The 16,378-nt window shown below is 40.3% G+C and overlaps 1 protein-coding gene across 1 annotated transcript; it reads left to right on the top strand.

Annotated features, from left to right (window-relative positions):
• Positions 1–4,672: 4,672 nt before the first annotated feature.
• Positions 4,673–5,647, top strand: LOC140565111 (odorant receptor 131-2-like). Its single transcript, XM_072690922.1, has one exon. It carries the CDS (start codon positions 4,673–4,675, stop codon positions 5,645–5,647), a length of 975 nt encoding a protein of 324 aa, XP_072547023.1.
• The last annotated feature ends 10,731 nt before the right edge of the window (positions 5,648–16,378 follow it).

The following is a 16,378-nucleotide window of genomic DNA, read 5'->3' as shown; positions in this document are numbered from 1 at the left end:
CAAAACAAAGAATGCCAGGGGAGAATGCTGGCTACCTCTTAAACCTTCAGGAAAACCGAAGGCAAAAGGACCTCCCGAAAGAAACAAGAGAACTGAGAAGTTACAGGGAAGGCAGACACTCCTGCCTTCCTCTGTTAAACGAGTGTATGTGTGCAAACACACACGCACACACACACACACACACACACACCCAACACACCCGCACGGTCCCAACAAAACTCCCGGGTGAACTCAGAATGTGGCAGGAGGGCACCCAGGACCACTCCTCTAGGCCATAACCCTCCCAGTCCACTAGATACATCCAGAAGGCACCCGGTAGTGTAGGCCGTGCACCATCAACTGTACACAAGCCCAGCAGAACGGGGGGGACCCACGGAACACAAGACAGGCTTGATGCGGGACACATGGAAGGTGGGATTAACAAGCATCGAAGAGGGAAGGGCAAGGTGGTAGGTGACAGGATTGTCCCACCGAAGGATCTTGAATGGTCCAATATAATGAGGAGCCAACTTGTAGGGGGCACCACGCAAAGGCAGATCCCAAGCCAACCCCATTGCCCAGGGCTATAGGTCAGAACCGCCCTCCACCTCCTCCACATAGCGCTTCTGAGCTACTGCAGACAGGAGGGACCTTCGGGCTTTCTTCCAGGTTCTCTGACAATGCCTGACCATTTGTTCAGCCAACTGGAACCCCATCCCTGTCACCTTTCCTGGGAATATGGGCGGAGCATATCCGTACTGGCACTTAGGGTGACATTCCCAGGGACGAGTGCCAGAGGGTGTTATGTGCATACTCCGCCCAAATCAGTTGATCAGACCAGGTAGGCGGTGAGGAGGAGGCCAGACGGGAGGATATGCTCCAGGTCTTGATTGACCCTCTCGGTCTGGCCATTAGACTGGGGTTGAAAACCAGACGTGAGGCTGGCCTCTGCCCCCAACAGTCAGCAAAAGGCTCCCCAGAACCGGCTGGTGAATTGGGGCCCACGGTCTTACACAATGTCCGAGGGGAGTCTGTGAACCCGGACCACCTGGTTGAGCACTAACTCAGCCATCTCCTTAGCTAATGGCAGCTTTGGGAGAGCCACAAGCAGCCAGCCTTGGCGAACCGGTCCACAATGACTAGAATCGCAGTGTTGCCACGTGACCTAGGCAACCCCGTGATAAAGTCAAGGGATAGGTGGGATCAAGGACGCATGGGAACAGCCAGTGGGAGCAGCAGACCAGTGGCCTTTACATTGAGAGCACACCTAACAAGAAGCTATATGAGCATGCATGTCTCCTTCCATGCGGGGCCACCAGAATCGCTGTTGCAGAAGCTCGAGCATGCGTGTAGTCCCTGGGTGTGCTGCCTGGGAAGACACATGGCCTCACAATGAATGGAAGTTCCTGGTCAGGCAACTGGAGAACCGGGCCGTGGTCAACAGCCGCCTTAGGATGTCAAACGCTTCCTGGGCTTCCGTGGACCAGACGAACCTTCCTGATGTCTTCCTCGCCAAAGCGATCAAAGGGCGGAGCCAAAATTCCTCACAAAATGTCGGAAGAAGTTGGCAAAACCCAGGAAGCGCTGGATAAGGCACAGAGAGGATGGTCTGGGCCAGTTTTCATTGGCCTTAATTTTGGCCGAGTCCATGCGCAAGGTGTTGTGGGGCACGACAAAGCCCAAAAGGGGGGGTTGTCTGTGCATGGAACTGTAATTTTTCCAGTTTGATGAACAGGTGGTTCTCCAGAAGCACAGACACAGGGTGGTTCATACACACTGCACAGACACAGGGAATTTAAAGGGAAAACTTGGGGTTCAGACAGAGAGAAACAAAACACGGGAGGTTGGGAAACAAACACAGGAGGAAAACACAAAGGAAAGTGAGACCCACTTAGCCTTTTACTCGAGAAGGTTGCTGATAAAAGCACTCAACAAGAGTCAGAAGATTCAGCAGTGGGTAACTGGATCTAAGTGCTTATATAGCCTTTTGCCCAGGTGTGGCAAATCGGGCTTAATTGCTGGCTGGCATGGGGGAGGCCTTGCCCTAGAGCTACCCCTTACAGCAGCATGCAGCAAATGTGCACTGCACCCTGTGCACAGCTTTCTGCTGAAGAGTGGTGCAGTTCCCCTACCAGGTAAGGAAACAGCCTGTCAGAATACTCTTCACAGTGAAGATGTAGAATGTATTGAGGATGCCAGGATTCATAACAAACCTACTCAGCCATCTGAGGTAGAGCAGGCGCCGTTGTCCCTTCTTTCGGAGCCGTGTCTGGCCATGCAGTCATAGGTGTACAGGGAGTACAGGAGTGGGCTGATAACACAACCCTGGGGGCCTCTGGTGTTGAGGGTCAGTGAGGAGGACATGATGCTGAACATCCCTGCTGTCAGCCCATCAAGAAGTTCGGGTAATATTTTCTAACCTTTTTGCTTCAACTCATCTACTAAAACACTTTGAAAAATTCACTGCTCTTAGCTTAGCTTACTTTCACTTCTTGTAAAGGGTACTAGCAGGCAAAAAGATAGCAGCTTTGGCAGAGGCAAAATCCAAGGCATGGGAGGAGTTAAGAGAGGTCATTGAGATTGACTTTTGGGTGACCTCAAGAAAATTCTGCAAAACACTTTAAAAGGGAAGTTTAAAAGGGAAGGGTGGGACATTGTCCAAACTGTGCTTAGTAATAGTGTGAAGCCTCCCAAGGACCAGGAAGTAGGGATTGAGGTTTCTGGGAAGTAAGAATCTACCACTGTGGCTGAGGTCACTGAGGTAGTTGGAAAACTCCCCAGTGGCAAGGCACTGGGAGTGGATGAGATTTGCCCAGAGTTGTTAAAGGCTCTGGACCTTGGGGGGCTGTCTTGGCTTCCTCTGAAATGTTGCATGGATCTCAGGAACAGTCCTGGGCAAACCTGGTGTGGTGGTCCCCATTTTTAAGAAACTTTCGAGCCATAACACTTCTCTTTAATCTTGCCTTTTCTACTTCACACTTGTTAAACCTGCTTTCATCTGCTCAAAGAATCTTGTTACATAAGTGGGCAGGCTTTATTTTAGATCTTCCCTATGAACTTAAACTAACATTTTTGTTCTTGCATTTTTGTAGTGGTTTGCATCTTGAATTAAAATCTGTCTGGTTAGACATGAAGGCAGCTCTTTATTGTAGACTTTGATAATGATATCCCAACTTCTTCGAGAGTGTTCTTGACATGGAAAGAAGTTGTAAAAATGGTTGTCTTCCTCAGATTAGAGAGGTTATTCTGCATTTATCTACGTTCCTTGACTTCTGTTATCTTAACTTTTCATCAGTGATATGTTTGTTTGTTTTCTTATCTTAATGATCCTTAAAGAAACCTTCTTTACTTGCATCATTACATTTTAAGGGTTCCTATAAACAGCTACCAAATGCCAAATGAAATGAAAATTGACTTCAGATCTTATCTCTTTAATCTGTCATGAAATAATGAGGGAACAGGCCATGAAACTGTTTATCAGCCAATTGTCCAATTACATTGAAACCTGTGAAAATAGAGGTACTGTATAAATGGTCCATGCAACATGATATTATGAAATAACAAAAGTTTGGGATGAGAAAGGCACCCCAGCACCACCCTTGCTGTTTTTTTTTTCTTCTAAACTCTCTGGAAAGCTTTGTCTTTGTTCTAATCATTCTCATCAGCTAAAGCTCAAAACTGCATCTCAGTGTTCCTAGAGTTCTCCTCCTCTTTGTCTTAGCCCACAGTGAGCATGGTCCACAAATTATTTGTCAAAAACCTTGAGGGTGAAAGTCCTGTGGATCAAAGTCCTGTTTAATCAAATTTTGAGTGATGCATTTTAAATCCAATGTGTATAGAAACATTTCAAATCCAAATTTATTTTCAACCAAAAGTATCCACAATCAACCAAAAGTACAAAACCAAATGCTGGATTTTGTGAATTGTTACTCCCTTACTAATGGCCTTTTGAACAACATATTACTAGATCATGTGAATCAGATGAAACAGAGCCAAATTTTAGCATGCAAATTTTAGCATCATAAGCTTGAAAGTGAGATCATAATTTTACAGTAGTTTTACAAATATCAGTTTAACAGAAATTAAGGTTAATTTCGTACTTGATGAAACACAGAACCGTCAAATGTTTATCACATTCTCTGTCTGTAATCACAAAGTTCATAATGATGTGGCTGGAGTACAGCTTCTGGAGTAGCTGCTTAGGGACTTTTTTCCAGGAACTATTTTTAGCTCTTGTAAATCTTATGTGAGTATGTTACATTACAAAATGCTTCAGGCACAACTATTCCCCACAACTCTCCCCACCATCCAGCCCTAACATATGCAGAGTAAACATGTCACGTGTCCATGATGCCAACAATTTGATATTAAAATGAGTCATTTAGACAGTATATATAGACATTTGCCCAGAGTCTTGTCTAGTTGTGGGTTAACTGCTGCAGGTAATGCATTAATTAAGATCTTATACAAGTTCTTATATTGTCACATTCTTTATGACTGCTGTCATGAAGAAAGTTACACATCTTTGATGCTAGTTAATATTTCTTATTTTTTTATTATGACTTTAATCCTATACTTTATGATTCAAATAAGTGGCATTTTAAATCTTGCAGCTGTTCTTTCTTTCTGTATTTATGAATTATTGTAAATATCACAATGCTGTTTTAACCGCACTACGTTTATAATTCTAGATATGTGCACAGCAGACTGCAACAGCAGTGGGAATGACAGCAGCATTGACCTGCTGCAACTGGACAGTTCTGTCTCATTGAGGAGGAATTTAGGATTAGCCTTAACTCAGATGTTTGTGTGGCCTTTTGTCTATATCAATGTCCTCATGCTTTTCACTTTCTACAGAAAACAGGCTTTCAGGACTGAGACCCGTTACATATTGTTCGCTCACACCTTACTGACTGACGTACTTTTTCTTTTACTGACAGATCTGCAGGTAATTCTCGCATACAGCGTTGTATTGATGCCTGTGGCACTTTGTATTCCATTGTGTATTCTCACAGAAGTAGTTAATTCATGCACACCGCTAACTATCATTGCAATGTGTGTGGAGCGATATGTGGCCATCTGCATGCCACTGAGACATAGTGCTATCTCCACCCCCAGCAGAACCCTCAATGCTATCCTTATCATTTGGATCGTAAGCTACATAAAGCCATTTGTGGATATTTTTATCCTTGTTGCAACTGTACCGGAAGAATATTTTTCAGAGCCGACCATCTGCCAGTATGAGATCATGACTCCAGAGCACTGGCACCGTGCAATGAGAAGCAGTCTATATATTAGTGATTTTGCAATCATTTTACTCATTGAGTTTTTTTGCTATCTGATGATTGTGCGTGCTGCCCGGAGGGCCTCGGTTGACAAGAAGTCAGCAGGGAAAGGTCTGCGTACCATCTCCTTGCATATGCTTCAACTTATCCTGTGTACTTCGGAGTTTGTTTGTCCTTATATTGAGGCAGGAATCATAGAAGAAGATATGGAGTTATATCTGGCAGTTCGCCTTTTCAACTTTATCACATTCAATGTCATCGCCAGGGCAGTTACTCCACTAGTCTATGGCTTAAGAGATGAGTCGTTTTGTGCTGCCCTTCTATATCATATCAAATGTAGACGAAATCTCATCTCATCAGAGAAAAAAGAACCAAACATCTAAGTTATTTAGTGTAAACAACATTACTACTGTAAGACTTCTTAAATGCCTTTAAAATAACTATGTTCATTTAATTTATAAGTACTATAAGTACAAATCCTTCAGTACTGTGACACTCTATAAATGTGTTTGAATTTGTCTGCTCTTAAACATACGTTTTGCTCATTGTTTTATACAATTTTATAGAATCACTAATGTCACGCACTGATAACACAGCAAATAAGTAAAGTAGTAAATTCATATTCCATAAAATATGACCTACATAATATAGCATATGAATTTCTAGAACATAGAAAAGCTTTTCATAGATTTATCTGCTATAAGTTGTTGTTGAAAAAAAAATTTCAGGTAAGGAACACATTCATTTTGTGTACTCAAATGTGTTCATCAGTATTACACAGTTTGCCTTAATGAATAACCATTATAATGCCATAAACCATTATAAGTTTGTATAGTTAGGTGGATAGATACTATAGTATAGTTACAAAGCACAAACATAGGACCTTATAAAAAGCTTTGATACCTATGCAAGTTGTTTTGAAGGAGCATGGAACTAATAATTCAGAATTTTGTTATGCCTTAATGCATTATATATTCAGTGTCACACATTTAAACATATGTGTGAATGTATATAAAGTACACATTTTCATATTCAGTGATATAAATCTAATTCTAAAATCTAAAAAATCCACCGGAAATTCCAACCAAAAATAAAATATTAAAAGTTTAAAGGGCCTATTTATTAATAAAACTAATTAAAATGTTCATGCATTTTGACTTGACTGACAAGACCAATCATAACATTTTTAGTCAAGTAAGGTTTTGAATGTATGTGTACTTTGTTGCTTATGTATTCACTGATTTTTCCAAAACCATAGATAGCTCAGTGACCTGATATTTGGTTGTGTAGGTAGAGTGTTGCATATACTAGTGAGCAACTTTGTCAAAGAGTTATTAACTGACTCTATTAACTTTAATCTATGTATTTTGTGATGAAATATCCCTGCATTGGCACGTACCTCCTAAAAGTCTTTTTTTTTTTTTTGGCTTTTGTTCAGTTAACCAACAGAATACAAAGTAAGGAAGGAAAGAAAAGGTAACAGGCCACTTTCCAGGGGCATTTATGTTTGAGCCAAAACATTTTCTGGTTCTTTTTGTGTCTAATTTAAATATTACATGTATTTTGTACAATGTCTGCCCAGAAAAGTAATGTTGCCATGATGTTTTTGTCAATGATGAGTGTGTGTACTATTCTGACCAGGTATTTCTTTTCTACATTACTTCACAGAACCCCAGTGATTGATACTGTCAGAAAATGTTCATTCTGAAACAAACAATTTTCCAAAACAACAGACCCACTGGTATTGACTGTACATTTGAACAATAAATAATTAACACTAACAATAAATAAATAAATAACATAATAATTAAAGAAAAAACAATTGTCTACATAACAATGTTTACTGTGTGTAGATTTCTCAACTGGCCTATTTGTAGATAGAACTGCAGTCAACAATTCCACCATAAAGCACTGACCTGGTCACCGACATAGTCATCCAATGCTCTAGATCTATTGGTCACATGTTCATATTGCAGGGAACCACTTGTCCACAGTTATCATCTGGAAGTCTAAATAGTAATCGAATCTGGTAGTTTGTTATATTTAGATGTAGCCTGTGTTTTCTGTGGTAAAAGCTTATGTTTCTGTGTATTTTAAAATAACAAAAATAAGGAGTGACTGTATAACCAGCTGCTGTCAGGTAGTCAGATCCATCAGACTCCTGGAGCTAGACGCTTCTCGTGTTAAGAAAACCACAGAGGCTGCTGCACACGCAGAATGCTGATATCACAGTGTCAACCTAATCAAGCTAATGTTTGCATTTCTGAATGAAATTCACAAAGGAATTCAGGTTATGAGCATTCTGACGAAACTCACTCACCTTGAATTCTGTGTACAGATCTGAAGTGCTTAGATTCATTAATCACCTTTTGCAGACCTTTGGCTTCACCTACTCCTGTCAACGTACATGTTGTTATAGTGCTCTTCTTCTCCCTTTTGTATCTGATGTCATTACACAGGTAAGTTTATTATGCTGTCCTGATCAGTGCAGGAGAAATCACAGCCTTGCATATCTATGGTGGCTGCGACAGTTTTTGGATCTTCAGTACCATAGATAACAAGTAGCATCACATTTTCTAAATTTTTATATCAACTTTGCATTGAAGCATTGAAGTATCAGTTCTCATTACATCTCTAGTTCTGAAACTATTCTATCATAGCTAACATTACATTTGTGCATGGTTGGTCCCTGGTTCACCAGTTGTTCTTCCTTGGGGCACTTTGGGTATGTACTGACCACTGCATACTAGAACTACCCCCACAAGAACTGGTGTCTGATGTTTTGTTCCAGTTGTCTAACCATCACAATTTGGCCCTGTGTCTCAGATTCTTAGACTTGCCTATTTTCCTGCTTTTATGGCTGATCTGTACCTTAGCATAGATGCAGCATATTCAGTACACATGACACATGCAATATTACATGACAGAAAAATGAGAGCCTGCATTTGATTGGAGGAAGCTTTTTTGGACACTGGAGATGTTTTGCTGGAATATTAAAGAAACAGAACTACCTCGGAATTCTTCAGCATAACCTCTGGATCAGCAAGACGGCTGAAATTTGGACCCAATTGGATGTGCAGGACAGTGATCCCCAAACACATCAAACCTGGTGAAAAGGGTATTGCAGGCAAACATAAAGTATTTTCCAAAGTCCTGACCTTAACATCATTGAAAATATCATGACTTTGCTTAAAAGGTGGGTGTGTGCCAGAAAACCAGCAAATTTAACTGAACTCTGAAGCAACTGAAGTAATTCTGCCAAAAAGCATGGTCGAATATAAAACCGGAAATCTGCCAGAAGCTTGCTCTTAGCTACTGAAAGCAAAGTGCAACCTGCAACCTGCTAAAGGACAAAAATTAGGTGTGCTGCAAGTATATTTGTAACCCTGTGTTAATAAAGTCTATTAAATATGGATGTTGAACACTAATTCTACCCCGGAAAAGGAACCGTTTAAAGAAAGCATTGGAAGTACTTTAGTATCCCACAGAACCCCAGTGTTTCTGATAATATGTTAGATCAATTTATCTTTTGCAAGATATCAATATTTCAAATCGCCAGACGACTTACCTTTACTGAGAGCTGTGAAAATGCTTCAGTAGCAGTCGTTTCTTTTTTTTTAATCATATAATTTAAAGCGTGCATCCGATGTGGACATCATGAACAGGGCTAGTGCCAGGGATTTTGGCCACCATAAAAAGGACTGGAACACTGGAACCCACAACCCACCGACCCAAGCCACACCAACCATTAAAATGTAACATTAGCATGCTAATCTCCTGATGTAAAGATGTAGAAAGCTGTAAAATGGACTCTTATTAACCGCAAATATGCTGTCATGTGTATGATTTTATTACAAAAAAACACCTGCTGGTGAAAAACAGCATAGACCTGGATATTGGATACTGTTGTACAGGACAGCCAGCACTGGCATCCTGTCTGCTTCTTTGGTTTTAGCTTGTTTGACTTGTTCTTCTTCTTTATTTTTATTTTTTTAGTTCGGAGGTTATCCAAATACTGAAATGTTGAAATTGTTACCTGTTGTGGATCCTTTGTTTACAGTTCATTGAGTTGTCCAGAGTCATCTGTAGTCATCATCTGGAAGTCTAAATAGTTAGAGAAGGTGTACGTTTGGCATACCTGAATGTAGCCTGTTTTCCTATAATGAAAGTCTATAATAATAATAAATGGTGTTTTCACAAGTACAAACATATTGCCAAGATAAATGGTGCTACACAGTACTGTATGTCTGTTGGTGACTTATTGTGTCATTAATGGTTGTGTTGTTCAAATGTGGGTCGTTAATTTATCACTCATGATTATCGCTATGCTGGACTCAATCCAATCTTTTACAACCCAACTAAGGAAGTGACCTTTATTCCATAGTTAGTCATTCACTGTATACAAAACAAAACTGAGGCCCAGTCCAGAGCCCACGGTTTAGAAACAGTGTTTTGACTCTTTTGACATACTACAGACAGTCAAATGTAGCAATTGCACATCAGGATAAATAAAACAAATGTGATAAGTTTAATATGGGGATATGAGTGGCATTCCACTATGATCTAAGGATCGCAGGTTCAAATCCCAGGTCATACTGCTTTCCATCAGCAGCCAGAGTCAGAAAGAGCACATTCGTCCTTGCCCTCTCAGGGGTGGAGCACTTGTTGGCCAGCCTCATGTATCAGATGCTAGGGAGCTACGCTTTCTGAGCACATTGGCTGACTAGTGATGCTGAATCAGCGGCATGTCGAAAAGAGGTGGAAGCTGACTTCACATATCAGAGGATATGCTGGTTCTATTTAATGCCTCTTGACCACTAGAGGGCGGCTTAGCCTATGGATCCACTTCCCCTGTGTATTGCGTGGATCGAGAATCTTATACCAACCAGGTCACATGTGACAAAGGTTACACAGCAATTACCCCTTTTTCAATTACCCCTTTAACGTCATGCAGCTCATCTAGCTCTTGGGCTTGACCTCATAGAGCTGTGACATCTCTGCACTACAGGAGCTTCTACTTCAGTTCTCTCTGATGAGAGCTCCACCACCAAGAGGTGCAAGTCTCAGGTTAAACAACCTAGCTTCCTCTTGCAGTGCTACACAAACCTAGCTCTACCCACTCCTAGACGCTAGCAGTACCACACAGACTCACCCTCAGGGTAGTTCTGGTCACACCGGGCATGAATGCAGAAGTTATATCCCCCTGTCAGACACTCTGAAATGAGCGGCCCCAAGCCCATCACAGCTTAGCTGTGTAGAGAGGCAAGCCTGCAGGCATGTCTGCATGTCTGAGCTCATGATTTGATGGCAGCAAGCGGTTTCTGATGCGGCTAAATTCCCTAGAGAGGTGGTGACCACCGATGCGTCACTATCAGGCTCATTCGGACAACACGTTGGGGCTCCACTCCACCAAGAAACTAAAATATGATGTACAAGACCTAACATCACATGTCATACAACACGTCGGCCATTCTTGGAACCAGTTATATTTAGAATTAGTGTTTGATAGCTAGTTAACTAAAATTTCACCAACCTTAGTTCGAACCACCTGTGGAGCTAGCTAAATATTTTCTAACCATTTTGCTTCAACTCATCTACTAAAACCTCTTGATTAACTCACCACTCTGCCCCTTGAAGTGCCCTTAGACTTCCTCGCTTCTTTTCTTGTGTTTTTATCTGAGCTAGTGTTTTTCAATGACATTTTAGAGCTCTGTCATTCATCAAATCTGCATATCAGATTATTAAAAGTAATTTTACGAATATTGCAATATTGCACTGAGTCCAGATTTTGTTTATCTGAAGCATCATAATTAATTTTGTGTTATCTACAAAATACACTAAAGTATATCACATATCTTACTTGAATTTTTGAAGCCCCACAGATCAACCTATTAGTGACAGGGAAAATAGAGTCTGTAGAGTACACACAGAGTATAACACTAGTGCCTCCTGCTGAGGGCATGTGGAAACAAGATGCAGATAGAAGTAGGCAAATCAGCAAGAAATGGATTAGCTTCAGGGCAATAAATTCACTCGACCAAGAAACTAAAATATGATGTACAGTACGATCCTGCAGACAGGCCAATATAACCCAAAGGGGGCATTCGTTCATGGAAAAAAAAGCATTCAAACAATGACGGATACGAAATACTAAGTTATTAAAGTGTTGCACTGAAGCTGAAAATAAAGAGGCTTTGATTGCATGCTGCTGCAAGCAGGCCCATATAATAGGCCCTACATTCGCCAACATTGCCAGTCTGACTAGCTGAAGTAAGCCACCCTACATGACTCAAGAAGGCAATATCACTTATATATTCAACTCACCATGAGAACATTTAAGAACCTCAGTCTATCATATAATTCTAAATGTCACAGACATTTTGACACGGAGCTGCTAAAATATAATTAAAAAAATAGATTTTGTAAAATTAAACATTTAATGGTCTATGTTTACTCTCCTTCTGGGGCCCACTATCAAGAGGTTCACTATTTGCTTGAATAACCAAAGATTCAAAATAATATTGAATCTTAAATAATCTTAAATCTTAAATTGAATCTGTAAATAATATTGTTATTGTTATTACTTATATTATTTATATTGTGTATATAGTGTAATTTATCTACATTTTTGCATCTTTTTTTGCGTCTTACTATCTCTTTTCTGCTGTGACACTGAGAATTTCCCCACTGTGGGACTAATAAAGGATTATCTTATTTTATCTTATTCAAGCAGAAATAAACAAGACACCAGAAAAGATAAATGCTCTCTTAACTGCCTGAATTGTAATGCTGGTCATAATCCTACAGTGAGATGGTCTGTAGAGTACACACTAGTAGGGTATACACTAGTGCCTCCTGCTGAGGGCTTGTGGGGGGAAAAAATAGGCAAATCACCAAGAAACTTCAATATGATGTACAAGACCTAACATTGTCTTTGCCACATCACACTGGCACATTCCTACAACTCTTCAATGATATACTGTATTATCATACAGGAATTAACTCTGCCTGTCTTGAAAGTTGGGCCCATACAGCTAAAACATCACAATACTCATCCTGATATTTAGTTTTTCTGAGGTTTCACAAATCATTTATAATGGACAAAATGCACTGCTAAATGTGAGTGACACATTTTACAAAGAAAAAGGCTATGAAAAAGTGAGGGTGGCACCGCACAACTGAAACACCAGTAATAAATGCCATGCAATGAGCGAAACTGCATATTCCATCCTGCACAGCGATCAGATTTCAGGTCGCATTTGACTACCCAGTGTAAATGCATGTGGCTAAAATCTTATCAGGACACAATCCAGATATTCGTCACATAAAGTGGCCAGGTGTAAACAAGGTCTTAAACTCACCCACCTCGAATACAGCTGTTCTTATGTTAGCTGGTAAGCATGAGATCCAAAATCCCTCCTCAACATTGTTCAAATCGTATTATTTACAGCCACACTGTCAGAAGTATAAGTATAAGGAACCGTTGAAGGTTTTCAGTTTAAACTGTGGAGGAATCTCTTAAGGTGCTTTGAGGAACCTTCAAGAAACATTATTTTCCTTCAAAGGTTCCTCCACAGTTTCAAACCTAAGGACCTCCAAAAGTTCCTTAAGGATCTCATACTTTTAACAGTGTGCAGCAAAACAGTGGAGGTGATGGGTGCTAGAGGTTTTTACACTTATTTACTTTTTCTAGCCTGCATAGTGCATATTAACTCCACCTGAATAACACAAACTACACAGCCGTGTGTGTTATTAGTTTAGTTTGTGTTAGATTGTGTTTATCTGTTACTGGGACTGATATTTTATTAGTGATAAATGCAGAAATTCAAGTCATTCCAAAGGTTTCATTTACTTGCAACCTTATATTAAAGAACAATTCAACTAGAAATATCTTCATTGTTAAGAAATGTGATTGCCTCATAGAGCCCAAACACAAATCACAATAATAATAATAATAATAATTATAGGCTTTCTTTATTTAGCATGTATTTATCAATATTGGCCAACTGCATTAAAGCAAGAAACACATATTGAATAAAATAACAATGAAAATATAAAACAGGATGGAATAAAATATTTCAAAGAGAAGCTGAGAATATAAATGTGATCAACCACAAACTGCTGCTGCCGTTTGAAAGAAAAGACTTTGATCAAAATCAGGTAAACCTGAAAGCTTTCTCAACAGTGCAGTTAAGTTTGAGCTTTAATTATTAACTAAAAACACTGGCATTCTGCTATTGCTGTTTGCTCTGTGAGCAGAACAAGGTTGCTGTCGGAGATGAAAAACACTCGCTCCTCCTCGGACATGCGTCATTCACGAGGACAGCAAGAAGCACTGTGCACATCCAAGTGTTGTTGTAGTGCTTTGAACTCAGCTCTTTATGATCGAGAAAATGTGTACGTTTCTACACTCCAAAAAATAAAGGTGCTACAAATGGTTCTTTGAGCCACTTTTGGTTCCATGGTTTGTAATAGAGATGTGACCCTTAAATTGATAAAGAATCTTTGCATCAAGAGAATGTTTTTGGGTCACACATCTCTCTGACTAACATGATTCTTTATGCAACCAAAAGTGGTTCCTATGCAATACTCAAATAACCATTTGTAGCACCTTTATTCTTTTAAGGTTAGCTATAAGTTTCTATTGCAGATTTGTGTTTATATTTGAGATACATATGGCAGTTTGCCCATCAAAGACACATTCTTAAGTAGGCATGTCACTGTTGAAATCTCCATTTAAGAGCTGCCTTCATTCATTTAAATACAGAGGGTTTATTCCAGCAAACCAGTGGTAACACTCAAAAATAGAAGGACTGGATTACCATTCAAGCAATCATCTAAAACTAAAAGCTGGCCCAGTTCTGGGTCATAAGGTTTTGGACTGATGCAACAAAGATTAACTTGAGCATGAAGAAAAATGGATGAGTTTATGATCTGAAGCAATATCATATGATCTGTCAAACATGGTGAAGGCACTATTATGGCATGGGCATGTATGGTTGCAAATTGAACTGGTTCGCAAGTGTTTATTAATGATATGACTGCTGATAGAAGTAGCAGGGTGAAGTCTGATGTTTATGGAGCTATGCTTTCTGCTCAGATGATAAATGCCATGCAATATGTGAATGTAGCTTTCTGCAACAAAAGAACTTAACATCATCCATGACCGTGAACATACACTGCGAGGGCGTCCGCATATGTAGATGATGAAGAGGCCACTGCTTTGTATCGCCACCTATTTTTTTCTAACTGTTACTGTTTTTCTGCTGCAGGGCTTCAAAGATAAGAGCCAGCATATCAGTCCCCGGATGTCATAAAACAGACCCTAATAAACCATTGTAAAAGCTGTCGCCCACATCTTGCACAGTGCTCACGTATCAAGCAAGTTCAGGTTATGAGCACTCTTCTTTTTCGTCAACAGAACAACTAAATAGGGCAGATACGGCCAAAAGGATAGAAAGTTAGGCATTCACAGCTGAACCACCTAAGCCTCAACTGCTCCCCGGGCACTGAGGTGGCCGCCCACTGCTATGGGTGTGAGTGTGTGTGTGCTCACTGCCCATAGTCTTGCATTTGGGTTTGTTTACTACCACAGAAATGGGTTAAATGTGGAGGTTAAAATCCACTGTACTGCTGTGCAATGGCGTATTCAGCCCGGTCTCTGTAAATGGGAAATGGGCAATTTGAGCCACACTACATTATTCCAGACAATTGCCACTGATGTCGGACGAGGCCATTAGTCGGCACGCCAACAGCACTGTAGTGATGCAGGACATGGTAGAGTTGTTGGACAAGACTGTTAGCTGATGCACTACAGGCAATAAGGAAAAAAAATAATATGAGGCAATTGTCATTCTCCAGAATCGGGTCCAGCACTGTTTATTTTTTTATGGAAATCAATGCATATGAGGAACCTAGTAGTCGCTCTGGACAGGAATGTCTGCTAAATGCCATCAATGCAGTGTAAATGTCAGTGTAAAAAGATTTTTCTATTTTGAACCAAGATCAACTTTGCCAGATTCAATAATATTTAAGTTAAAGACAGCAAAAATGGAGATAAAAATGGAGATACTTGTGTGACAGGGATGATTTGTAGTATTTTGCACTGGATTTATTTTTTGTTTGTTTGTTTATTGATTGATTGATTGCCATTTGCTTAAAATGAGAGCACATACTAACAGAAATGCTCCACAATGACCTAGAATAAAATCTCTATACACTGCCTTCCATTTAAAGTTCTGGCCATTTTTGGGTTCAGCTGTGAAGTTACTTGTTTGTTTTTTTTAACCTACGAGATATCCGACAGCTCGGCAGCCTCGTCAGAAGTCTCGAGTATATCTGTAAATCTAGACACACCTCTGTGAGACTCTGTGAGCTTCCTGTTTGTCGTCATGCAATACAAGACATCTGTGCAGTGCGTTCAGAACATGTTATCACACATAGCGTACCTTGGCCGATGCTAATGCTACATCAATGAAACATCAGCTGTTTTTAGCACAGACATTCAGAAACACATGTTTACAGTAGAGTCTACAGCACATGGTCACCATTTAAGAGATAATCAAGAGAGTCAACATTTTTTTAAATATTGCAACATTGTACTACATGTCCAAATATTTGTGGACACTCCTTTTAATAAATGCATTCCGCTACTGTAAGTTGCAATGAAGCTCGCAGCTCATGCAGCTTGTCTAGTCCCCGTAGAGAAGTATTGTCAATAAAATAGGACTTAATGGAGCAGGTAAACATGAACCTATTGGCACCATGCTGCCTAAAGCCAGGCGTGGGCTAGAAGGGTATAAAGCCCCCCCAGCATTGAGCTGTGTATCAGTGGGGCTGTGTTCTCTGGAACGATGGTTGATGCTACATCCAATACTTTTGAGATGAGCTGGGGAGTTGAGGATGAGGTGGCTTGGTGATCATCCAACATCCTGACCTCACTAACACGCTTGTTGCCGAATGAAATCCAATCTTAACAAAGCTGCTCCAAAATCTAGTCAAAAATCTTCCCTCTCTGGACAGGAGAGACAGTTACGCCAACAAAAGCAGGACACTCTCTTTTTAATACCATTGATTTCAGAAGAAATAATAAATGAGCAAAAAGTGTCCCAATA

The sequence above is a fragment of the Salminus brasiliensis genome, chromosome 11, assembly GCF_030463535.1.
Source record: "Salminus brasiliensis chromosome 11, fSalBra1.hap2, whole genome shotgun sequence".
Classification (NCBI taxonomy): Eukaryota; Metazoa; Chordata; class Actinopteri; order Characiformes; family Bryconidae; genus Salminus; species Salminus brasiliensis.
The sequence above is the reverse complement of the archived record's forward strand: the minus strand, read 5'-3'. Positions and strand labels throughout refer to the sequence as shown.